The sequence below is a fragment of the Eutrigla gurnardus genome, assembly GCF_963514095.1.
Source record: "Eutrigla gurnardus genome assembly, chromosome: 10".
NCBI lineage: Eukaryota > Metazoa > Chordata > Actinopteri > Perciformes > Triglidae > Eutrigla > Eutrigla gurnardus.
Genome location: NC_139924.1, coordinates 4,685,033 through 4,710,681, shown reverse-complemented (window position 1 = coordinate 4,710,681; position 25,649 = coordinate 4,685,033). Strand labels below are relative to the sequence as shown.

Here is a 25,649-nt window from a genome sequence, read left to right as displayed (position 1 = left end):
CCCAACGTTCAGCAATCAATGGAGCCGATATGAAACAGTAACCAATTCTCACTCCCTTTCCAATTATTTAGTAATACAATATATCCTGAAAACACAAACCAGATAAAACACAGGCCTCTCATCTGTCCAGCAACGTGGGCCTTTACTCTGAAAGTCTCTTCCGGAAGCAGAGCGTGTGCCTGCGTGTGTGTGACTTGTCGCTGGTGCAGCAGCGCGGTGCGTCGGGCGGAGCGATGGAGGGCGAGCTGGCCGCCTGTGAGCGCGTATAAACCGGGGAGGAGACCAGACGGAGAGGAAAGGGGAAGCCATGTTCCATCCATCCGAATAAGAAACCAGCTTCACACAAAAACCAGGACCCCCCAGAGCGGCAGCGTCATGAAGCCAGCCCTGCATTGAGGTGAGAGCTGGTCATTTCTTATTTCTGAGCGTCCGGAGCATCCTCACTGTGTTCGACATCTTGCGGAGCCTTTTCATGTGCAGGTGGAGTGACAACAAGCGACCTCCGGGTGCTGAGGAGGAGGAGGAGGAGGAGGAGGAGAGGAAGGGAGGCTGCTGTGTTTTGGGTGCGCAGGCAGCCTCCCGCAGAGAAGTGCAGTCGGCTCCTTGTGTTGGGGTGTTTGGAGGGTCGCGGTGTAAAAGGGGCTTTCCGGTAATCCATGAATAGCCTTGAGGGGTAAAGCGTGGTCCGTCACCGGGCGGCTCAGGGGCCCGATGTGATGTGATGCACATATAGGCCCGTCTCCAGATGATCCAGGATCAGCGTGCCGACTCGTGACTGTGCACGCGGGCTCCCCATTCATCCGTGCCGTGTGGACCCGGAGCTCATTGAGCAGGAGGCTGCGGACGGTCCCCATTCATGAATCCTGTACGCAGCCCGCACAGCGCCGCTGGCTTTACATCGGCCCCCGGGCCGCAGCAGGCCTGGTCCGGGTCTGCTAGACTTCCTCTCATGTGTCTCTTTAAAGGCTACACGAGACAGTTGCTTAATATGAAGCCCGATCAGACTGATTGTATCAGGATACAGGCCTGCTGTCACACAGGCCTCTACGTCACTGTCATGATAACACTCTGCAGCTCTGGCACCGAGTCATTCTGGTTTCCATCCAATAGTTCATTCTATATTTCATGTGATTTCATTGTGATCTCTAAGCAGCGTCCCTCTAAAACCCAGTAAATCCATCACTTTTTCATACTTGAGCTCAAACAGTATGCCATCATATACTGGACGAATCAGACCACCTTACTGTGTAATGCAACACATGAGTAAGACATGTTGTATAGGCTGTGATATTCTGATGATACTCTGACAACACGTTCTGATTCCATGGTGACTTAAAGAAGACAGAATAACAAGAACAAATGCAGAGAACCAACATAATGTAAAAATGTGTTATATATATATATATATATGCATTTACATCATTGTGATGTTGGTCCCTGAAGGCCACATGGTTTTATAGTGACCTAATGGAAGGCAGCGGCCTGAAATACATTGTGTTGAAACAATGAATCAATCAACAGAAAGGCAGCTGACAAAACATTGCATTATCGTTTAATGTCTAACTTTGGAGTCATTTATCAAACTGTTTGGCAGGATGTCAGCTCTGTCAGCTACTCAATTCTGAAAAACTGCTCTTAAAAATGATCAACAGATTAATACGTTTTTTTTAAATTCCGGCCCTACGTACAAGCGAGTTAACGATAATACACCAAAATATTTCACTAAAACATAAAATCATGAAAATAATTGACATACACAAGTTGATAATGACCACTCCAAAACTGGGCAACAGCATCCAACACCACGGAGGTAAATGATGCCGAACAGTTGAATAAGTTGCATAGATGATACATGTCATCCATCCTCATGATGGATGAACTAAACAATCACTCTGCAGAGTGATTTTTTGTTTTTTTCTTTTAACACCGGCTTCACTCGGCGTTATCAAATTAAAAAACCCTTCTGTTCCAGAAACGGACACCCTTGATGCTCACACAGGTTGTCAGTATTCCTCCTCTGCAGAGGCCTGTGGTCATCTGTGAAATTAGTTAGACCCGGCGGCGAGAGGCAGGAAATGGAAGTCGGCGGCGGAATGTGCGTCTCCCACGCGTTGCGTCCTTTATCACTGGCTGCCATATGGATGCCTGAGCTCACTCAATATTTACGTTGTCACTGCTCGCCAGAGGAACCAGGAGGGAGGAGGCTGCCGGCGGAGAGGACACATTAATGAATGTGCATATATCTACACCATGAGGCCCTGCTATACATGGTGAAAAACCCACCAGCAGGTTGTTTGTCTTCAGTCTCAGGAATCTCATCTTTTCATCATGTCTGGTGTATTATCACTGCTTGCATCTGTCTGCACACACACACACACACACACACACACACACACACACACACACACACACACACACACACACACACACTGATGGCTTTGTGCAGCCGGGTGTGTCAGCGTCTGGATCAGGAGTGTCTCCACCTTTCATGAAGGGTCTTTTTTCTTTTTTTGCGACTGATTCAAACTCTCCAGACAAGATTCAGATCTGATCCGGGAGGGTCAGGGTTATCAGGGGTCAGGTCAAAGGTCACTGACCGGCTGCTCTGAAGTGGACAGATCTTAAAGAAGAAGGGGTCTAAATGACTGCTGAACTCCTCCTCCTGTCGACACATCTGATCCCGTCACTCATCCTCTCTATCGGACATCTTCATGTCTCCGTCTCTGCATCCTTTGGTCTCACCGGCTGCTTTTCTTTCCGTCCGTCCTCCTTCAGCATGTTTGTGTGGCTTTCTGCCTCTCTGTCATCTACGTTCGTGCTCCATATTGAGTCTTTAAATCACTATTTTGATTCTAGTCTTGGAGTCCTGGTTGTCCAGGATTAACTTCCCCCAGTACAAATTAGTTATTTTGACCGGTGGTAGTTTTATGTATTACAGTTGTCTTAATTAACCAAATTAAACAACATATTAAACAAAATGACACACAGATGACATTTAAAACTGTATTACACATATCATTAACAAATAGACATGTAAGATAGCATAGACAAAAGAGTAACACCGACCAGGCCCAAACAAGCCCTTGTGTTAATCTTATAGAAGAACAAATAATGAATGGATATGGATATTGGCGTCGCCTTGGCGACGTGGTGTATGTGGAGCGCTGGAATGACTGAGTGTGCTGCTAGCTGTGTGCTGTGGAGCAGGCTAATCTTAGAAAACATGGCTGGGCCCAAACTCCCCCCGGGGGGGGGGGGGGACAACATCAGCAATCATCCTCATCAGCCAATCAGTGAGGGCGTGCTGCTGGCATGGAGCAGCACTCACTCAGCAACGTGCTTGTTTGGATGCGGAGCCTGGTGAACTATACACGTGTTTATCTCTCTGGGAGTGCACGGAGGTTTGTGTACACGGCTTTAAAAACACAAGTCCTGGACATCCGTTACGCTTGGCCACCGTGTCGTGTCCTCGGTCTGCACCCATAACGACGGGGACGGATCCCACGTATGGTTGTTGGCTCAGTCCTGGGAGGGCTCCACAAGGTGGACGTATCTGGTATGATGGGTTTTGCAGGCTTGACTTGATAGCTTCCTCCTGCACAGTAATGTTACTTCCATCTCCTCCCCGGTCAGTTTACTGTTACAGACACAACTCCCAACCATCTGACAGAGATATCAGCGCTGCTCCCCTGGGGAACGGAGCAGCAGGAGGAGGAGGAGGAGGGCGGGGGGCACAGTGGTAGATTTTTATAACAGATAAAGCACAGAAACAGGGACTCCCCTCAGTTTTTTTTTTGTTTTTGTACTTCAGTCCATCAATGGCTCTAATGAAGACCGAGGGGAGTCGTATGGATGTGAGTCTGCATGGTGGCTCTGCTCCCCCTCGTCTTTCTTTACGTTCCCCTTGTCTGCTCCACCTCCACACACTGATTGTTTTAGCAGCTGGCCTATAGAGCAAAAACATGCCCCCCCCCCCCCCTCCTGTGGGGGAAAATATCCAGATCCTTTACTTACGGAAAAATACATATCGACAATGTGAAAATGTTACAAGTGAAATGCATTCCTACTTATAGGTAGTCAGGTAACATGCACTTAAAGAAGCAATAAACAACGTTTAGGGGAATATACAAAGACAGAGCTAAAATAAAGTTTGTTATTGTTTGAGCAGTTTGTTAAGAAGCTCAACATGAAGTCCTGAAGGGTACCTGCCGTCTGACCCTCTGCTGCCCCCGCTGGCTGCAGGTTTCCCAGCATCGCTGATAGACCACAGCAAACAGGGCCGGCTGTAACTTCTGGAAGTCAGGAAAGACTTTCAAGAGCTGTTAAGAAAATGAGTAGGTTGAAAATATAAACAATGAAAGTACTCAACCATTAGTATATTATTATACTATAGACATTATTACTGCTTTACATCCAGTTTTCAGTCCAATGGTTCTCAACATGGGGGTCAGGCTCCTCCAAGGGTCACAATATGGATCTGTTCAGTTCTCTCTCTTACTTTCTCTCACCTTTGCTTTTGTTATGTAGTAAATCATTCTTGACTCAAAGACATCTGAAACATGACATACAGTATTACCCAACCAAACACAACTCTATCATGAGCAGCTGCAAGCCAGACAGGCTGGAAACAACTGGTTTCATCTGTGGAAATGTCAAATATAGGTGATAGTGAAGTAAAAAGTACAACATACACATTTCCCTCTGAATTCAAGTAACAGCGTAACGTATCAGGAGCATGGAAATACTCATGTTCAAGTATCTTAGAATTGTACTTGAGTAAATCTACTTTCCCCCACCGCTACTAGTCATTGGTTCCTTTATACTCCTTTAAACTATACTGTGTACATCCTGCGAAGTACACAGTATAGTTTATTGTGTACTTCGCAGTATGTAGTCTGCTTCAGTCTGCTGAGCCTCAGAAAAACCTGAATGCTGTCCACTTCCTCCAGCGTCTCACGGCTTAAGTTTCATGCTGACTCGGTGTGTGTGTGTGTGTGTGTGTGTGTGTGTGTGTGTGTGGGCGGGTGTGGTGTGGTGTTCAGTTAGTATCCTTGAGAGAGACACATCCTCATCTTTGCGGAAGGACAGGATTTTTGAGGAACGCACCTCACCGTGTTGTTGTTTTTCTGCTGAATGCGTGGAAAGTTGGCCCAGTGCAGGTTTTAAATAGCTGAATGGGTATTGACTTCCTCACTGCACACACACACACACACACACACACACACACACACACACACACACACACACACACACACACACACACACACACACACACACACACACACACACAACTATTAAGGAGAGCAACTATTACAACAATAGTTTATCTCACAAAGCTGGTGGGAAATGAATGAATGAATGAATGTTTGGATGAATGAAGTCATGGATTCATGAATGAAAGTGATTTTGGTTTGATCAACTCTCTTCACACGTTCTAATAACTTCATATAAAATCTGTTTTAAGATGTAACTATTAACTTTATTCATGGTTATTTAAACATTTATTTAGCCATAAGAACACATTTTGGGTTGCCAGGTTGTGAAAAATCTTCAATGTTTCTTCTTTTTATTTAGTTATAAACCCGTTTTAAATGTTTGTAATCACTTTCTAATAAATATTAAGTCATTTATAAGTCTATCTGGGTCCAGATCCTCTGTAGCTTTCTTCGTGATTTTCAAAGTAAAATATCTGAACATTAAAATCAGTGTTATATATTTACAATCTCGTCTTCAGTCGCGGTGAAACTTCATAATCACTGCAGGTATTCAGTTGCTTAGAAGCTTCAGATCTTTACTTGTCTGCCTCCTTAGTGGTCACACTGTCCAACCAGTGAAAGGCACTTCTTTTTTACCACTTGGCAACCCAAAAGTTGCTATTAATGCCTTATGACTGGCTAAATGATTTCTTAAAGTCCCAGTCGGCAAGTCCGGCAGATCGAGGGCACTGTCAGATTTTGAATGTTTACAACTCTCACGCTCCTCCCCCACGACCACCGAGCTCCTCCCCCATGACCACCGAGCTCCTCCCCCACGACCACCGAGCTCCTCCCCCTCGACTCCGTGCCCTTTGAAATCCCTTAGATCACGCTACCTTTGAAATGCGGGTCCGATGTTGACTGGTTTTTATCACGGGCACCGTCGCCATCTTTCTTTTTTTCCTTCTTTTCCACCGGTGTTTTCTTTTCCTTGGTTGTTTTGGATCTCCTCGTTTTGGTTTTTAACAATGAATTGGAAGCTTGTTGCTACTTCCCTCCACCTCCCCCCTGTGCTAGTGGACTGACCCGAGGGGGGAGGGGCTCTGTGTGCACGAACACAGCCCTGCGTGCTGATTGGACAGGATGAGCCGGGCTTTGTTGATATTTTGCAAAACAAACAACAGGCTCTACGTGCATGTAGAGGTGCGCTTTTTTTTCTAAAACCGGAGCATAGTGCTTCAGTGAATATGATCAAACAAATGTTGCCGACTGGGACTTTAACCATAAATTAAGCTATTACAAACAGAGATCTGTGTTTATCATCAGTTTGATACGATCAGCGTCACAAATTCACACAACTCGTCTCGTTCTTTTTCTTTGCTCCAAGAGTCTAAAACCTGTCAAGATGTATTCCTGTCACCTGGCGACGGGTTATGAAAGCGCTCCCATCTCGGGACCTTTGGTTGGGATTCAGCACCGGTGAACAACAACAACAACAACAACAACAACAACAACACGGAGCTATTATGCGTCCAATCAAAACAGCTTAGTTTGACATCCCCGTCCGCCCACTTGTGCACGCTAGGTGAAATCAAATAAAGCTACGTGACCACAGTATTGGCCCTTGAGGTTCCTCTGGGACATCCACACAGATAAGGGAGACATTTCCTTTGCTGCTTTTCTTTCATTATTATTCTCTAATCCCACCCTTTCCTTTTCTAGTGTCTCCATCCATCACAGCATTCCTCTGAAACTCCGACAGCGGCACACAAGATGGTTTTTCAAAGAGCCGGGCTCCTGTGTACTTCCTCTCATCATTATCTTCTCTCTGATCTGGCATGTTCTTTCTTTCACATCTGTGGGGAAGCAAAGACGAGCCAATGGAAGAGAGAGAGACTGACTTGTGGTTAAATGTGTGTGTCAGACTTAATTTAAGTGGACAGGGTTGTTTTTTTCGCCCCTAATCCTTCATTAAAAGACGCCCCACATGGCTGCTTCAATACAGAACGCTGCCATGCAAATGCATTCATGGAGCAGACATGTGAGTGTAGATTGTGAGCGCTGCCAGGAGAAGCAGCAGCTCTGAGATAAAGCTTTCACAGCTTGGGGAGTGTTTGCCTTCCTCGGCTGCCAACTCAGATGACATCCTTTTATCCGCGTGATTTACAGACAATGATAATCAAACCAACATGTGTTTGATTGTGCGACGCCGTCCCCTGTGTTAGTCACCGATGAGTCGGAGCGAAGGAGAGGGGGTGAAAACCGGCCCTGGACGTTGCCGCTGACACAATGGTGGTGAGAGTTGTCGGAGCTGTGATGAGGTTTGGCTCTGAGAGGGAGGCAGAGCCGAGGGCTGAGTCATGCAAACACACACACATGCCAGGGAGCATGGGAATGTAAGGATGAGTGGTCTGAAAAAAACTCTTTATGTAGAAAAACAACAGTGGGGGAGACGGATGGGCCATAGAGAGGAGCTGCTAGTCTCTGACACGACTCACTTGATAACTTCTGGAGGATTCCTCTTCCTCATCACACTGAATGTTCATGAGCTGCTTTCAAACCTTGAATGACATGCCGGTCCTGTATTTGATCTCCAGCCGTCACAGATTGTTGGGCTTGTAGTTCCCAGCGAGGGCTGCGTGGTCATGGCGTCATTCCACTGTTTGTTTAAACTCTGTATGTTGAGTTTTGGCTTCTTATAAACCAATGGATGTATTCAAGATGCATTATTTCTTGGCAGTGCAGATCTCATGTCCACACATATCTCCAAATCTGGTGATTTTGTTCTTAATTGACATAATTCTCAGAAATGAATGCATTTGGATTATCTGAAAATAAAACTGAAAGCAAGCTTGTTTTATTTCTTAGCTCCTATCACAGTTTACATGCTGGGATATGGCAATGTTTTTATGATGTATGCTGGTTCAGCAGGCTGCTTCATTCACACGTCTTGTATTCTTTGCACCATCACACAACTGTTGTTTATCTGATCCAAAGCCAGGAGCTTTCCCTTTCACCCACACTGACTCTGCTCTCCTCCTCCTCCTCTCCAGCCTCTCCTCGGTGGGTGGCATGGCCCAGTGATGAACGGAGCGGCGGTGCCCGGTAGCCCGGAGCTCTCCTCCTCGTGCCCACTGCCAGACTGGCGAGAGTTCTGTGAGCTCCATGCCAGAGCCTCCGCTGCAGACTTCGCCGACAAGTTCCAGCGCTTCCTGTCGGAGAACCCGTGCTACGACTCGCCCGGCGCCGATGCCAGCTTCTCACAGCACTTTGCCCACCACTTCCTGGACTGCTTCTCTGCAGCGCTGACCCAAGCCCGGGAGAGCCAGGCGTCCTCGCCGGGGGAGGACGGCTCCAACGCGGCGCCCAAATACAGCATCGTTCCTTTCCTGGGAATCCAGGGCTGCCCGCTGTCCTACGGTCACGACCTTTACCAGAGACGCAAGGACGCAGGGGCCTCAAGTGAATCCCTGGACAGCATGGACAGTGGAGGGGGAGGCATAGATGGGGGAGGCACTGGCACCACCGCCTCCCGAGGCCCCCTGGTGAACCACAAGGTGTCTGCTTTAGGACAGTCCCGCAGCTCGGAGGACGTGTCGGTCAGTCACCCAAAGGCTCGCTTCAAGAAGGGCTTCTCCCTTCGGAACATGAGCCTCTGTGTGGTGGACGGGGTGAAGGAGATGTGGCACAGACGGGCCTCCCCCGAACCCGACGGCCCTTCTGGAGCCAGGAGGGCTAATGGGGGAGGAGTGGGGGGAGGAGGAGGAGGAGGAGCAGGAGGGGAGGCCGCAGGGGGAGAGAGGTGGTCCCAAAAGCTGAGGCTTCCCAGGGGGTCCCAGGGCCACAAGGCTGAGATGCTGGAGATCCAGAGGGAGGGAGCGTTGAGGTACATGGTGGCTGATGACACAAACTGTATGGGCGCCGCACAGTGGCAGAAGTGCCGCCTGCTGCTGAGGAAGACGAAGAGGGAGGAAGGAGGCGAGAAGTTCCTGCTGGAGTTCTACGTACCACCCAAGGTACACAAACACACAGACGAGGAGCACAGTCATAGTGCATAGTGGCTTAATGGATGATTTATCAACAACAAGTCCATCTAGAGCTTTCCAGCCACCCATGGAACACATTTTAAACATATGACAGCCACAATCCCACTTTAAATACTGTTTACATTCACAGCCCTTATCGGGATTCGGAGTCACTTAAAAATGCTCCTCAAACGTTGTTAAACTTCATCATCATCTTCTATCGTAGCAGTTTATTTTCCCCAGGTGCAGTGAGGAAGTGGTTTTGTCGAGTCACTGTTTAGAGCATGCTGTGGGGACAAGTTCCAACCCTTAAACCAGTCTAATCATCCATTAAACTCACATATTGATTGGAAAAAATGATTAACCCGTAAACATAAAAAGTATTAATAAGTTGCAGCCCTTCTTACATCCCAGATGGAGAGGAGCCTGATAATAGAAACCCCTCTGACCCGGAGTGAAGTCGATCCACACACAATCACGTGCATGCATGCACACTTCACATTCGTCTATATGGGATTTCCAGATCATTGCCCCTGACCTTAAGAAGGCCATGAGGCAGTGCAGCTGAGTGTGTGTAAATCTGCCACTGTCCTTTGATCGTGGCTGGTGGGAATGTGGGGATAAGCCTGTGGAGAGGAGGGGGGAGGGGGGGGGGGAGGACAGGTGGGAGGCAGGCGTGGGAGGGGGGAGAGAGACAGAGAGGAAGAGGAAGCTGTTACATTGATTTCTGTAAGAGGCAGCGGATCTCTAAGATTATCTTTCATGTGCAAAAAATAAATATTGATTGCACTCACAAACTGCTGAACTGGGAGAGAGCCACAAGGGGAACATGGAAAACCAAACGTAATAACTGTGTGTTTCATCTGTTCGCTTCTATTAACTTCGGGTTCCACGTGGGGAAATGATGAGCTGAGATTAAGAGAAACTTCAGAGCAGCGCTTGCAGCTTCAGTGACACATTGATTAAACACAGGCGTGGCGACGGGCCTGCCCCGCAGACACCAACTTGTTTTATCACTATTCAGCTCTTACAAATCATAACAGTGCAGCGTCAACAGTGTCGGAAAAGATAAAGTGACTCGTCAAATCTCAGTCCTGGACTGGCTGACTGGCCGTGGCTCCGTCCCCGTCGGAGCCATCGATCTGCCGGCTGCAGCACGCCAACCGTCTGCTTTATGACGCGGCAGATCCCCGAGACGACCCTCGGGAATGTTGACCCCTCGCCTCTAAGGGCTTCCATAATGTAATCATTGAGCTACTTTGGGTTTTGAGATCTCCATCTCTGAGATCTCCATCTTGGTTGAATTGTAAAATGTAATTTAAAGCTGCACTAATCAATATTTGTTCAACAATAGATCAAATACTATGTGTTATGTGAGAGGGAACAGCTTCCCTCTCACCTCCCCTTCACAGTTAGAGAGCAGCCGATGAACGTAGCGGAGTGTTTGGCAGCTGAAGACACACAAAGAGACCAAACACGGAGCTAAAAGGACTGGAAACATGGCATTAATGCTAATGTTGCTGCGTGTCTGCTCAGTGTGTAAATAGGCTAAAAACAAACATCTCTAATCATGGACGAATAAAAACAGAAGAAGAAGAATCTGTTAGCAATGAGTGAGAAAATGTTGTTTATTTAAATGTAATTTGGGTGGACTGAGTCTGTTTGAATCAAAAAGCCCACATGACAGAATTGTACTAACGACACTCATTTCCACATACAGTCACTGGTTTGCACCCATTTAACAGACTGGTCCCACTGAGATTGGGCTTGTGGCGTCCTCGGTGGACAGGAAATGATCAAATGGTTGAATACAGGAAGTGGGTTTTTGACATCTGATCCAGAGAAAGAAGCGGTGGGCGTGGATGGCAGCCAGCTGCACGGGCAGATAAAGATGAGATGTGTCGCTCCAGACAGATCAGCTGATAAGCCTCTGCCAGACCATCACTCGGCCTCCTTCCCTCTCCCGACACACACGCAGCTCACCACCTCAACACACACTCTGTTGAGATTACCGTCCAACTCTCTGCAGAGGGCAAACTGAGGCCAGGATGTTTGCTTGTAGACGGTTTTATGTTTGTGACAGTCAGTCAGCGGGAATAAGCGCTGAGACGGGGAACGCAGTGAGGATCTGGAGACTGCATAACAACATCTTCTTCTGCAAACTCTTTATTTCATTTGAATGCTTTGATCTCAAGAGACGGGGGTTATAGTTCATACCGATGATGTCAGACTCCATGTTGCCCCTTAATTATGAGTCTGAGGCTCTGGAGAAGTTGGGTGTGTTTCACACTAAAAGCAGAGGGTGAAGAGGGACTATTTAAACCTGTACCTCTAATTAAAAGCTCTATTCGGGGCTGTTTGTAGTCAAATACAAAGTTTATAATTTTACAAGTGGTGCACTAGCTTCCTACAGGATTTAATTTAAACGTTGGACCATTCATAATTACTTATTCTGTTTTTCGGGGGGGAAATTATACTGGTGTAAAATGACATGACCCCAGAGAGTGATGCCATTTCGTTTTATTGAGCAGGCGTGAAAACGTAAAGTTAAATGTGTTTCACAGTTCACTGTGATCATCAGTTAAAGCAGGGACTCCCAACATTAGAAGTGTTTCCTAAATAAAAATGCAATAATCAAAGATCACTGGTATAACTCAGATACTCAGCTTCATCCGGGTGTGGTTTGTAATGAAGTGTATTGTTTTTTTTTCTTCCTGTACATCGTTTTGTACAGTTAAATGTGACTTTTAATTCTGTCTGTTTGCATGTCCAGTCCTCAAAGCCCAAAGTGAGCATCCCTCTGTCGGCCATCGTGGAGGTGAGGACCACCATGCCGCTGGAGATGCCCGACAAAGACAACACGTTCGTTCTTAAGGTAGAACCTGCAACCATTCCACCACCACATTAACACGCGTGCACCTGCCTCACTTTCAGATATGCTGTTGGTAGAAAGCAGGTCCGGCTCTGCTCCGTGGCCCAATGCGGTCCTCTGAACGGAGCTCAGTGTGATCGCTGTGTTTGGCTCTTTCCACAGGTGGAAAACGGGGGAGAGTACATCCTGGAAACCATCGACTCGCTGCAGAAAAACTCCTGGGTCGCCGACATCCAGGACTGCATAGACCCCGGGTAAACCACCAGATAAATATTTGCTGTTGGCTGAAGATGGAGAGAAGAGAGGTGGATGGGAAAGAGGAAAGAGGGGAAACACACACAGTCATTAATCATCAAATTAGTGGAGATTTTGACAGCTCGCTGTAGCACAAACATGGGCGGACATTCCTCCTCAGCTATGGGTCGGTGCAGCCCGGGACGTAAACACATTATTTGGGTGGTGTTTGTAGGACTTGGATGTGTGTTAGTGTGTTAGTCTGATGTTTGTTTGCACACGTGTGTATACGCTCTTGCGGTTCTCGTGACCGCCTGCTTGCGTACAGGGACAGCGGCGATGACATCGAGCTGGCGTCGTGTCCTCATGGTCAGGCCTCCAAAGACTGCTCCATGGTGACCTCCTGCAGCTGCGAGCTGCTGTCTGAGGGTGAGCAAGACTCTTTTTTTTGCAGCATCTTTTCCGTTAAAATCGTATTTGTACGAATTAAAAATATAAAACGATGTGTTTAGGTGTGTATCCTGCTCCGGAGCGGTCGTGTCCTACGGCAGCCGAGCATTACAGCGCCCCCTCAGTGCGTTGCAGGGAACCCCCCTTCACCCAGCACCCATCCCACATGCCTTTAGAGCGCTTCCTCCAGTCCCCCGAGGCCCAGGGCTCCAACTCTTCTGCAGGTAACACAAACATTTCCTTATCTCGCCAGAAGAACTCAAAACCACAGACAAAGTTTGCAGATGGAGGGGAAACAACACTGATTTATTTTGACTCAGGTGGCAGTGAAGGAGCGAAAGAGCCGGACGCCGACGCCAGCCTGGTGGGTTACCCATGGTTCCATGGGACGCTGTCCCGCGTGCGGGCGGCTCAGTTGGTGCTGGCGGGCGGAGCCAGAAGCCACGGGCTCTTTGTGATTCGTCAGAGCGAGACGCGGCCGGGAGAGTACGTCCTCACCTTCAACTTTCAAGGCAAAGCCAAGGTGAGCTGACGGTCGGATCACTCCCTCTGTTCATTTACAGTGTATTTATGTGGATGTTTAAACAGCACGATTTATATATTCAATTAAGTTTGGAAAATAAAAAAACGAGACAGACCCTCGTCTTTTTCTTTCCTCCTCAACCCCTCTTACCACTTCTCCCTCCCTTGGAACCAACAGACAAAACAATCAAAATCGTCGTTGATGAAATGATTGAAAATAATGAATTAACTGAACTTAGAATACATTAAAGGCAGAGTAGGTCATTTGGAAAAAACACAGAGACTTTGAACGCATCGCGGGGCACTGAAAATGCCCCGCCCCCTTCATTGAGGTTTTCTCCGGCCCGACTTTTTTGATTGGACGAGGTTTGTACAGTCCTGCCACGGCCACAGATGGCATTTTTTTTTTTTTTTTTATGTCAGAGCATTTAATGTAGTCATTGTTATCGGCATGTTAGGAGGATTTCACATCATACAACGGAAAGTGTTTCTGAATAGAATCACCTCCTCAACCTTTAATCTCTCCTCACAGTTGAACTCACGCTTGTTCTCGGGGCGTTTTGGGTTGCAGCCACTGCAGCTCCCAGCAGGCCGAGTTGTTCAGGCCCTGGAAAAGATGCAGTAATGTCAACGTTCTGTGTTCTTATGTAACAAGATCCCTGCGTATCACATCCTGCCAGCCGGCAGTGTTGAGGAAGCGTCAGCTGCCGCCTCTTCCTCTGGTGTCAACCTTGGCATTCTGTCGCTCTGCTCCCACAGCAAGACGCCGCTCAGATAAAGTCCTGACCTCTGTCTTGGTTTGTCTGTTTCAGGCGTTCACTGTGTCTTTTTCTTTCCTCCTCAACCCCTCTGTTACCATGTATCCCTCCTGCTTCATCCCTCTGTGATATTAATTCCTGTCACCCCCCTCTTTCCCTTCCTTCTCCCTCCCAGCATTTGCGTTTGTCCGTGAACGAGAACGGGCAGTGCCACGTCCACCACTTGTGGTTCCACACCGTGTCGGACATGTTGAGACACTTCCACGCCCACCCCATCCCCCTGGAGTCCGGAGGCTCTGCTGACATCACGTTACGCTCCTACGTACAAGTGCAGCGAAGCTCCACCACCACAGGTACTCACCACACGAAGGCTTCCAGCCGCTTTCATTGTTTGAATCAAACGGTTCATGTCAAGACACTGTAATGTTATTCTTTTTAACATGCGATGGTGTTTTCAGATATTCTGGCTGATTAAACCTCTGCTCAGGTTGAAAGTGAAAGAATATCAGCACTTAGATCTGGCCAACAACTTTCCATCTCTCCGCCTCATGAGAACTGATGCAGAGTCTGAACACACAGCGGTCCGCCCTGGTTTCACTTCCTCTCTCCGCTGCAGGCCCAAATTATGGCCATCAGCTCTTGTGCAGACTGAAACCCCCTCAGTCATGCTGAATCTCACGTGAGCATATTTGCGATTATGCAGCAAATGACTGAAATTGGGCCTGTAAGGGACCAAAGCTCTGTGGGAAATTCCCTGAGGTGTCCACAGAGATCACCTTCTAGCATGATGGGCCTTTTGTCATGGAAGACACTCACAGAGATAAAATAAATAATAATATCTAACATGAACGATGGCTGCGTTTCATTTTGCTGCTTCGTTCCAGAGCTCTGGTGTTCTGCTGCATTCTGACTCACTGAGTTTAAACCATTAAAGTCAAAATGCTTTGTTTCCTGAGATCATTTCTAATAAGACATTCCTAGAAATGTTTGCTTGGACTTATTTATTATTTTTTGACACTTGAATATAGTAATATGATAATGATTACTCTGTGTCCCCATATGAAGTGATGAGGACATATCGGTTCCTTGAGGGCTAAAATACACACTGACACAATATATCTGCAATAAGCTAATACACCCAGAAATGCCTCAAACACAGCAGAATAAGAAAACAAAAGTCAAGCACTCTGTCGATGCAGACACCACCACACAACTACTGGGATTATTAGTCATCAGTCTATTTATTGCTTTGCTTTTAGGAAATTGTTACATGCTATACCTTTTATACCTATTCAGCTTTAAACCTTAACATGTCCAAGACTTTGGGAATAATTTGTGGTGTAGTTTTAAAAAAAGAACTCAATTTGACGATTGTTCTTAAAAACCAAAGGATAATGGAGGGCAAAACTCCAAGAAAGTTAAATGTGTTGATGGAGAGAGTTTTGTCCTCATGGGCGGAGGAAGCAAAGCTAAAACTCACTGAACCCCCCCCCCCCCCCCTCCCTCCATACTCACACTGCTCCTGCCCCACGCTCTCCTGGCAGGGGATGAATGCCCTCCTGTACAGGAGAGTGAGGGGGCGATTATACCACAGGAGTTTTGCATGCAGGCCGAGACTCGGGCCCCAACCCACCCTGGTGGTCACAAAGAGGCCTTCTGTCTGCTGGACCTCCACACACCCAGACACACAGCTCCACAGACGGAGGGTTTGATTCAGCGTGTAAAAGGCTCCACTGATATACTGCTCAGGCGTGTCTTTGGCACCAGTGTTGTCGATGTTGTCGCCCACCAAGAGAAAGCATAATAACGGAGGCCCACACTGCCTCCGTTTACATGCGGCTCTATGAAGGAGCCTCTTTGCTCTCCAGTGTAAACCAACAATTATCAGCAGCACAGATTCATCTACATTATCCCTCTTCTTCTTCTTCTTCTTCTTCTTCTTCTTCTTCTTCTTCTTCTTCTGCTACAGATGTGACTGTGCCTCCGGTCCTCACCCCACCCAGAGAAGCAGGCTGCCGGACAGATTCAGTCCCGCCAGCTCTCCATCCTCCTGGGATGGCAGCACCTGCAGGGCCCCCTCCTGATGCCCCGCTCTCCTCAAGCACCTCCTCCTCACCCACGGCCCTTCCCTCCCTCTCCCGCAGCGACCCAGGAACTGGAGGAGGAGTAGGAGGAGGGTTACAGAGCCGGAGCAACAGCTCCGAACGCCTGCTAGAGGCCTCTAGTGGTGGATCTGAGGACTACCATGACGCTGACGGGACTCGCAGGGCCCGGGCAGTGGAGAACCAGTACTCTTTCTACTGAACGGCCCCGGGCAGAGTTCTGTCCTGTGTTGGAGGTGACACAAGACGCTCTGCTGAGGAGGAAAACGATCCAAATCACTGGATCGCCTGTCGTTCTGTTTGTTTGTTTTTCTTTCGAGGCAATTTCCTGTTTCTCTGATTTGAGAAGGGAGGTGAGATCACGGCGAGCATTGTGTCCACGCTGACGAATCCCTCGGCCTCCGCAGCTTTGTTTCAAACTCAAGTCGTCAAGAATGTGAGTGAGGAGAGAAACAGAAGGCCACAGGATGATGTGGAGAAGCGGGGAAGATGAGTAGGCGGAGAAAGCAAGAGGAAGTGGTCCAGTGGAGTCATATGGCTTTGATTCCTCTCGTCTGACCACTTCCTGTTCACCCTTACCCACAGTTCCCTGGGAGCAGAGCCCTGTGTCGCCACCCCGCCTGAAGAATTGAGAGTTTGAAATGACCCTGAAGAAGCAGTCCCTCCCCTCAGAGCTCCTCCGAGCTCCCGAGAGCATCACATTCATGTTTGTAAAGCTGCTTTGAGTCCCGGACATCCTCCGTGTCCCCGCAGGGTTCCCCACCACGTCCTGCTCTGCTCCCACATCACAACACCAATCATGGGTGTGTTCACTCGGAGATGTTTTCTTAAACGTGTACAGCCTAAAAGGGTCTCAGTGCCTGACAATTACCTTGGAGTTCATCGGACTGTTTCCCATAGCGACAAGGGGGATGGCGTCGACATCTTGCATCATCACAAAAACTCCAAAAACCTAATGCAGCTGACTTTACCATCGGTTTCTGCTTCAAACACGCTGAACTTGCATCTCTTTGCATACACACACACACACACACACACACACACACACACACAGGGTGGCTCCATTTTGCCGCCATACTGGGCTTTTGCTATGAGTGTGTGGTGTTTTAGAGTCCAGGTATTTTGATGATCGGTGTGCTACAGTAGCGTTACTAAAACATGGTTTCCCAGGTCCCTCCGTGTAGTTGCTGGTTCTGTATTCAAGCTTATCATATCAATAACCTGTAGATTAGATATGCTGTTAAATAGAGTTCACTTTGAAGTAATGCCTTGAAGATATTATTATACCAAATCCAGCATTTAGGCTATCGGAGGGCCTGGAGACGTGTTTTTTAGAGAGGTGGCAGTATTGTGTACTGTTGTGCAGCCCGGTGCGGTGGTAGAGCGGGACAGGAAGGGCACTAGATGGCCATGCTTTAATAGGAAGATGGGACATTGTTACTGAGTACTAAGCTTACGCTTTTTATGTTGACAATTCAAAAGAAAAAATACATTTCACATCATAAAATACTGTAAATAATACGGTCAAATGTTCTCTTAAAGGAAGAGTTTGACATTTTGGGAAATACACGTATTCATTTCCACGTGTTTCATTGTTTTAGTGACTTTAAAGCGTGTGAGAAACATCTGCACACATGAAGAGGAGACTCATTTCAAACATATGCAACACTTTTGTTCTGATAGAATAAACATATCATGAGTCGGCGTCTGTCTCTTCAAGCATGGCCATTTAGCTCCGGAGGTGAGATTTCTATAGTGAGGAGCAGACGGAGCAGTTCATGTGCCAATTTGAATCCTATTTTTGAAACATATTTATTCCTAAGCCGTTGTAAATGACATTTTTCCTACCGAGTCTTATTTATGTACAATTGATTGATTCTTCCTGATGAAACATCCTCATAATCACAGATTGCCCATGCCTCCTTTTTATTTTCTTAACACTTCTTAAAGCTACATTTTCTGTTGTCTGACTGAGTTTTGAAGAGTCTGTGCAATTTTGTACAAAGTGATGTACTTGACATACTACTTTATATTTCTGTGAATAAAATGTGAACAAACTCCTGCATGCGTTCCTGCAGTTCTTCACTCATAAAGAGGTTCAGCCTGAAGTGTTGGAGATTAAAGGCTCAGAAAAGTCAAAGAGTTCAAAATTAATCTGATTAAGTGGGCTACTTAAACTGATGGGACATCGCTTGTCTGGTCTCGATGTATTCCTGTGGTTTTCTTATGTTTCAGTTTACATTCACTAAAACGGTTTCATGTTTCATAATTAGGTCGCAGCGCAAAACCACGCCGGGTTGTTATACATTCAGTGTCAGTTCACACATTTATGAGAGCTGGTGAACCTGGTTCAAGGATCACTTCAGTCCGTTCAAAGAACCATCATTTAATCCCAGTTATGTTGATCATTTCTAATATGTAGCAGCTTCAGGGAAATAAACAGCAGCAGCAGCAGCAGCTGTCAGCAGGCTGAGAACTCCATTAAATGCATGAACAACGTCCCAAACGGAGGTTAAACTCAGCCCCCTCAGGACTCCAGCAGTGACCAGATCATTTTATATGTACTCTGATGCCCTCTAGAGGTCAGACATAGCACTGCAGCAAAAAACAAACAAAAACAAACCTTGGTGGGTAATTTCCACTACATATTTACTATGATTATTGATAAATTAAAATAAAAACAAACTAATATTTGCTTAGTTGATCTCATGCATAATTCACAAATATTGTGTCATCTTGTATGTTAGCATACACACTTAAACACATGGTAGGAGGAATAGAAATGTGTGTTACTTTTCTAATAATCTCAAAACTGCCAGCATCAAAGTCATTTTATACATTACAGATCAAGTTGAGGAAAAGGAAGAGGAATTGTAAGTTTCTCAGCGTGACATTTTTTTCCATCTTTGTGCAGCATTTAAATGAACAGACCTGAATTTAAAATGAACTTGTCACTTGTGAATAAATAAGAAACTTCAACTGTTGATGATATGAAGACTAAACTGCAATGATGCGTACGCACAATCTTTTTACAAGATTGAAACTTTCTGAATCTAACCACCCACACTGGGTGATTTTTGGGATTATTTACTGAGAATGACCAGGATTAAATAATCCCACGTCCTGCTATGAAGTTGGCAGAGTTCCGTTTTCTAAAAGACATTGCTGTTTTTTTGTCCCAGCATCCCTTTTCTAAGTGCAAGTCATTTGTGCAGGTAATGCTTTTCAGATCCTCTTCATGAACAGTTCAGTAGCTGCTCGATACGGTCAGTTTGTGAGGTGACGTATGACACTCCTGCAACACACTGAAGGTAATCATCTTCACCTCTCAGAAGCTGTTCAACACTTTCACAATGTTCTGAGGTAGCGCCTCCTCCCTGTCCATCCCCCCCCCCTCCCTGAGAGTTGCAACCCCGCAGGTTGCCGTGCACCAGGTTGCTGCTTCCATTTCAAGGCTTGCTCAGATTGACGAAGAGTAAGCCTGCCATGGTGATCAGCATCGCCACCGTCATCTCCATCATTTTCCCCTTCCTCCACGTTCTAAGCCTCTCCTCCTGCTGCTCCTGCATGCGCTCCTTCCTGGCTCTCATCTCCCTCTCCCTCTGCAGCTGGTCCCCGTAGTGAGCCTGATAAAAGGCATCAAAATCAAACAGGGTCTTCCCCCCGGTGTGGGAGAAGCGCTTGGCTCTGTGCTGGGGCCGCTGCTGCTGCTGGGAGCCTGTGGATTTGCTCATGGTCTCTTTGGAGGATGGTCTCGCCCCACTTTGAAGGTCTGACTGGCTCAGAATCCCACGGTCGTACCTCCTCCTCAGGCTGATGTTGCCCAGCACGGTGTAGGCCTCGCTGATCTCAGAGAAAAGCCTGGTGGCCTCCTCGTTCTCTGGGTTCTTGTCAGGGTGGTAGATGAAGCACTGCTTGTAGTAGGCCGTCTTGATCTGGGACTGCGTGGCTCCGGGGGACACTTTGAGGATGTCATAATAGGACGTCCTGCTTCTGTGCAGCGGAGGGACCTTTGAGCTGCTGTCGCTCCTCCTCCAGCTGTAGCTCCTGCTCCATGCCTGCTGAAAGGTATCAGGGTGTAGCTTCAGACGCCGTGGCCTCTCTGACCCCTGCTCTGCCAGAATGAGGATGACGGTGCAGAAAGCTCGGAGCTGCTGAGGGGACCTGAAGGTGTCAGGGCTGATGGAGACGGCTCCTCTGGTCCAGGGTGTCATCCGACCAGGCAGGAGGAGAGGCTGCAGTCCAGCTATGTGCAGGCTCTCTGTGATAAAACGGGATGAATCCGGCTCCAACGATACGGCACAGAAAGTCACATTTCCCTGTTTACTTTGACTTGTTTTCGTCTTGGAAACTTTCTCTGATTTGCGTTGTGTTGCTCTGATTCTTGCAGCTGGCTGAACTTCACGTTGTTCCCGCGTCCATTGCTCTTTTAACCGACTGTCCCCGATGGTGCAGCTAAGCAGCAGAGATCCGGGACTTTCCCGGGTGTTCACGGGTCGACTCGGGCTGTTTCTGAGAGCGGACAGCCGGTAAGCACCGCTCCCGAGCCGCTGACCGACCTCTGCCATTTTACCGGCGGAGCGGTGAAGACGACGCCGGAAAACAGACTCAGCATCCGGCCAGGCTACGTCACACAACAAAGAACCAATAAGAGCCCATGTTTACAGGAAGTACTTATTTTACCCGACCAATCGGACCAATCGGGGAACGGGGAACCTAAATATGGACTGAAGGGTTATGTATCTAGTAGTGTTGTGTCATAACAAACTTTTGAGAATTAAAAAAAAAGTAATTTCTGTAATCAATACAATAGGCCTAACTTCTAAATCTTTTTTACACAAAGACTTAAGTGTAACTAAGATTATGTAAACGAATTATTGTAATCATTATTATTATGATTATTATTATTATTATTATTATTATTATTATTATTATTATTATTATTATTATTATTATTATTATTATTATATTACTATAGTGTGTAAGAATGATATGCGTTTTGTTGCATTGAAATGTTACTCCGTTAATGATATATTTGATGATTTTAATATACTGCATATCTATATGGGTATGCAGTAGGTGGCGCTATAAGTTGAGCTCGGTTGCTTTTGTAAAACGCGACGAAGAAGAAATCCTTCCGTCGCCTCGTTTTGACGTCACTCCTCTTCACGCGTGGACCGTCGGCTATCACAACATTTGGCATGTTTATGGACTGATATCACGTATCGACTCCATCTATTCGCCGACCCCCACACACACACGGACAGCCATGTCCTCCAGCTGCCGACGGCCTGAACACACGGCTCCTCCAGATGTGGTCAGTGACGCGGTTTATGGTAGCTAGCTTTTAGCTGCTATGCTAACGGTTGCAACAGCAGCAGTTTGGACCTTTAAGGGTCCCGCAGATTTACTATGACAGCATTTTAACAGCGAGCTGAATACGTGTAGGCTGACTACTCTATTGTTTGGTTTAAACGGTGCAAATAGCTCGTTAGTTTCTAGCTCGTGTATTAAAGTCACCTGTATTGATGATATAAAGAGGCTCCAGTGGAGTCCGCTTGATACCTGCCCTGTTGAAGTGTTTTTAATCTGCTGTGATCTCATCCCCGCAGTTCTACAATGAAGCCGAGGCAAAGAAATACTCCCAGAAGTGAGGCTGCGTGTTGTTTGTGAATACCTTCCTGTCACTGTTTGTGTGTTTGTAGGGAAATCTACCTTAGTGCCTTTCAGTGTGTCAGCGAGGTTTTCTGTATACATTTACTTTATGCTTTAACGTCATTGGAATAAAAGTATTTACAATTCTGTGTTTCCCTGTTTAAATATAAAATAATGGTGAATTCCCTGTCTTTTCTACATATTTGCTGTGGAGGCAGCGTCTCATCAGTTGTGTGGTTAGAAATGTGCTTTAAACCGTCTAAATGCAGCATCAAGTCTGATTGCAATTTGCCCCCATTTAAAGGTTGAGCTTGTTTCTTGTTTCCTTTCTGGGTTTTACCCAGAACATCTCTGAAATCTGTGTTTTGTTGCTCCACAGCTCTCGTATGATTGAGATCCAGACGCAGATGTCAGAGAGAGCCGTAGAGCTTTTAAACCTGCCCGAGGGACAGCCATGCTTCCTGCTAGACGTCGGGTGAGGGAGTGACTGTGTTACATCCAGTATTATTCTATTACCTTGGAAAAAAAACTCTAAAGAAGTACATTTGTGATGCGAATGACTGTCTGTCTGTCTGACTGACTGTCTGTCTTCTGTCTCTCAGGTGCGGCTCCGGTCTCAGTGGAGACTTCCTGTCAGAGGAGGGACACTACTGGGTTGGAGTTGACATCAGCACCGCAATGCTGGGTCAGTTTGAGGCCGTTACATTCAAACAGGACCATGTACCAATATAGTATCAGTTTATTCTTCATTAAACATAAAGCTCCAATCAAAATTAACTGTCAGCTTGAAAAAGGCATATTTCTTATATGCACTAACAGAACATTTCAAAAAGGTCCACAATAGAACATGCAAATATGGAAAAAAGAACAAGGAAATATTCTGCTGAAGTCAGAATGATAAATCCTTTTCACTCCATAGAACAACAAGTCAGCTTAGTCCTCCTTTACATTCAGCCCGTTACTGAGACAGACCAGTCTGTTTACATTGTCAGAGGACAAAGCAGTACACGCCACATCTAGTGTTTCTCACGCAGACTAATTACCGGGATAATTTAAAAAAACTGCTCGGTGATCGCTCGCCACGATGTGGAGGAGGAAGGAGATGTGGATACATTTCTGAACTATTGATCAAGTCCCGTCTTCCCTGTGACAGATGTTGCCCTGGACAGAGAAGTAGAGGGAGACCTTTTAGTGGGGGACATGGGAGAGGGGATGCCTTTTCGACCCGGCACCTTCGATGGTTGCATCAGGTAAAGAACAAAGCATGTTTAAAAAAAAGTTTTAAATTAGTTTTGAAATGTTTGTCATTTATTTCTCTTTTGCGTTATTTCCTGTCAGCATCTCTGCCCTGCAGTGGCTCTGTAATGCCGACAAGAGGAGCCATAGTCCTTCTAAGAGACTCTACAAATTCTTCAGTACGCTCTACTCTTCTCTGGTAAGGTTTCATCACTCGTGTTGACTTATTTAGCAAAAATCCAAGTATCCAGATACCCTATTTTACAATGAAGACCGTTACTAACTTCTCCTCGCTCTCTGTCTTTCAGTCAAGAGGCTCACGAGCAGTTTTCCAGCTCTATCCAGAGAACTCAGAACAGGTGAAATAACGTTTTGCATGGTGGATGTGAAATGGGATGTTTTGTCCAGATTACTGACCTTCAGCCCTCTTCTTCCTTCTTCCTTCTTCTCTAAAGCTTGAGTTGATCACAACGCAGGCCATGAGGGCAGGCTTCGGTGGAGGCATGGTGGTGGATTACCCCAACAGCACCAAGGCAAAGAAGTCAGTACCAGTCATAAGAGCTGAGCTTTTATTTTGACATGTTCCGCTGCAGCCTTCTGCAATTGATTCCTTCTTAATGGCCTGTGAAATTAGCAGCAGTGTACTTGCAGCAGAAGGCTAATGAGAACATGATGACATTCATATTGAGTGTTTGTCACGTTAGCCTCGTGATGAATGATCACACATTAAAACGGCGAGCCTGATTTAAACCTTCACTCACACACGTCTGGTTTGTTTCCAGGTTCTTCTTGTGTCTGTTTGCTGGAGTAACAGGAGCCCTTCCCAAAGTGAGAAACAAAGCCCTTACTTTTAGTGAATATTGTGTGCATTTCATGTATCTCCAGTATAATCACTGATCTTGGTTCTCTTCAGGGACTGGGATCAGAAACGTCAGACAGAGGCGTTTCAAACCAGGTCCAGTATTCAGGACAAAGGTAAAGATATTCACAGCTTATTGTGACCGTTGGATTAAACTGTTTACATGGTTGGAAGTAGCAGAGTTTGTTCCATGGTTCAGTTATTTTATTCAGACAGATGAAATGTGATGAGATGCAGCCTGAGGTCATAGAGCGTCGGATAAAGAGTTTTTCTTATTGTGCTTACTGCTGGAAATGGACGTGCAAGGCATTTTGTGGATGCACCAAAAGATTGCAATTTTAACACCCATATCATTTATTTAATTGTTTTAGTTTTTGTAATTTTTATTTTTATTTTTATATTTATTATACAAATATATAATATTTGTTCAGTTGTTTTTATTATTATTCTCTGCTTCCAACAACGGGAATCTGAGTGAATTAAAAGAGGATACTACATAGGATAAATAAATATACATACATATACATTTATTTATCTTTTATTTATGCAGGGAGAGGATTTATCATAATCCTATTTAAATTACTTTTCCCTATAAAATATGACTAAAACATGTTGCATCTGTGACGCAATAAAAATGCTTATTTTAATTTAGATGATTATCTGGATAATATCGTGAATTGCTATAATTTTAAACAGAAAAATCGTGTCATTCATTTTTCATACCATCCCATGTCCAGTTGCAGCCCTATTTACTCTGATTAAGATGATCTCTAATTGCTGGTTTGCTTATTGGTTTGTATCAAAAGAGCCATTCAAAGCAGGTCTTGGCCTTGAAGTGCAGGTTCAGTGATACCTGCCCTCCTGAGGCCTAAAGACCAAGAGAAATCTGAAAAGGTCCGTTGTCCTGCCTGACTTCAAACCTGGTCAGGCAGCTTTTCCTGCCTTTTACATGGTGGTGTTGAAGCGACAGGTTGTGGGTGGGTTTGTCACAAAGAACGAGGTGCATTTCAAATGAGCTAATCAGCGACACTTTGTCTTTGTGAAGGTGCCGGTTCAAAAACATGAAGGGGAAATCGGTGAAGAAGGGACGAGATTGGGTCTTTGAGAAGAAGGAGAGGAGGAGAAGACAGGGACGGTACGTACAACACTGTTTATTCTCTCCTGTGATTAGATGTTGTGTAACACGTGTTGACGTCTTCTCTCTCTGTGTGTTTTTCGGCCCACAGGGAGGTCCGAGCCGACACCAAATACACCGGACGCCAGAGAAGACCCAATTTCTAGGTGACTGGAGCAGCTGTGTGTTCATGCGCTCTCGTCTGTACCACGACACCCTCCATCTGCAGAGTGTTTGGACATAAGCTCCTTAATTCAAGTGGATGAGATGCAAAGACTAGAACGCTGTTAAGGCCAATCATTTTCCACATTAGGTGTGTTCGGCAGTTTGTTTCTCACTAATGGTGGTAAGATTGCACTCTCCATGTTCACGTTGGCTGGAAGATGACAAATACACGGACAGACATCTGCACTGCTCACAGCGGAGACGGCCGGCGTTGACGGCACCAACATGTCATAGAATTAAAACAATTTTATCTAAATGATCAAATGTCACATTTTCTATCTCTGCTCAACTGTTTATTAAAAATAAACATACAATCAAAATATACAAACAGAGATTTGTATTATAGTAACTGTTTATTTTTCCATGTAGAAGGAATTGAACTAACGACCACCATGTGTTTGT

General features: G+C 46.1%; 3 protein-coding genes across 5 annotated transcripts; 2 read left to right on the top strand and 1 right to left on the bottom strand.

Annotated features, from left to right (window-relative positions):
• Positions 1–202: 202 nt before the first annotated feature.
• sh2b2 (SH2B adaptor protein 2) lies at positions 203–18,216 on the top strand. Of its 3 annotated transcripts, none has more exons than XM_084020303.1 (9): positions 204–397; positions 8,249–9,211; positions 11,994–12,095; positions 12,255–12,346; positions 12,655–12,755; positions 12,839–13,000; positions 13,097–13,299; positions 14,232–14,409; positions 16,026–18,216. In XM_084020303.1, exons 2-9 carry the CDS (start codon positions 8,279–8,281, stop codon positions 16,358–16,360), a joined length of 2,106 nt encoding a protein of 701 aa, XP_083876429.1. In that variant the 5' UTR covers positions 204–397; positions 8,249–8,278; the 3' UTR covers positions 16,361–18,216. The 3 variants fall into 3 exon arrangements, with proteins under 3 accessions (XP_083876428.1, XP_083876429.1, XP_083876430.1); XM_084020304.1 differs by lacking the exon at positions 16,026–18,216 and adding an exon at positions 14,515–14,723; XM_084020302.1 differs by having other exon boundaries at positions 203–397; positions 12,839–13,299.
• A 129-nt stretch (positions 18,217–18,345) lies between these two features.
• Positions 18,346–20,741, bottom strand: dnajc30b (DnaJ (Hsp40) homolog, subfamily C, member 30b). Its single transcript, XM_084020305.1, has one exon. The coding sequence runs from the start codon at positions 20,724–20,726 to the stop codon at positions 19,608–19,610; it is 1,119 nt and encodes a 372-aa protein (XP_083876431.1). The 5' UTR covers positions 20,727–20,741; the 3' UTR covers positions 18,346–19,607.
• Positions 20,742–21,293: 552 nt separating this feature from the next.
• bud23 (BUD23 rRNA methyltransferase and ribosome maturation factor) lies at positions 21,294–25,584 on the top strand. Its single transcript, XM_084019432.1, has 12 exons — positions 21,294–21,475; positions 21,771–21,808; positions 22,193–22,288; positions 22,416–22,498; positions 22,967–23,063; positions 23,152–23,248; positions 23,358–23,408; positions 23,505–23,590; positions 23,832–23,877; positions 23,963–24,024; positions 24,954–25,043; positions 25,135–25,584. The coding sequence occupies exons 1-12, from the start codon at positions 21,428–21,430 to the stop codon at positions 25,187–25,189; spliced, it is 849 nt and encodes a 282-aa protein (XP_083875558.1). The 5' UTR covers positions 21,294–21,427; the 3' UTR covers positions 25,190–25,584.
• Positions 25,585–25,649: the final 65 nt, after the last annotated feature.

Excerpts from the sequence above, each read along its gene's own strand:
- sh2b2 (XM_084020302.1), top strand. The coding sequence starts at position 8,279 with ATGAACGGAGCGGCGGTGCCCGGTAGCCCGGAGCTCTCCTCCTCGTGC. Across the intron at positions 12,096-12,254 it reads ACAACACGTTCGTTCTTAAG|GTGGAAAACGGGGGAGAGTA; the intron begins GTAGAACCTGCA and ends CTCTTTCCACAG. Across the intron at positions 12,756-12,838 it reads CTGCGAGCTGCTGTCTGAGG|GTGTGTATCCTGCTCCGGAG; the intron begins GTGAGCAAGACT and ends CGATGTGTTTAG.
- dnajc30b (XM_084020305.1), bottom strand. The coding sequence starts at position 20,726 with ATGGCAGAGGTCGGTCAGCGGCTCGGGAGCGGTGCTTACCGGCTGTCC.
- bud23 (XM_084019432.1), top strand. The coding sequence starts at position 21,428 with ATGTCCTCCAGCTGCCGACGGCCTGAACACACGGCTCCTCCAGATGTG. Across the intron at positions 23,409-23,504 it reads ATCCAGAGAACTCAGAACAG|CTTGAGTTGATCACAACGCA; the intron begins GTGAAATAACGT and ends TCTTCTCTAAAG. Across the intron at positions 23,878-23,962 it reads TAACAGGAGCCCTTCCCAAA|GGACTGGGATCAGAAACGTC; the intron begins GTGAGAAACAAA and ends GGTTCTCTTCAG.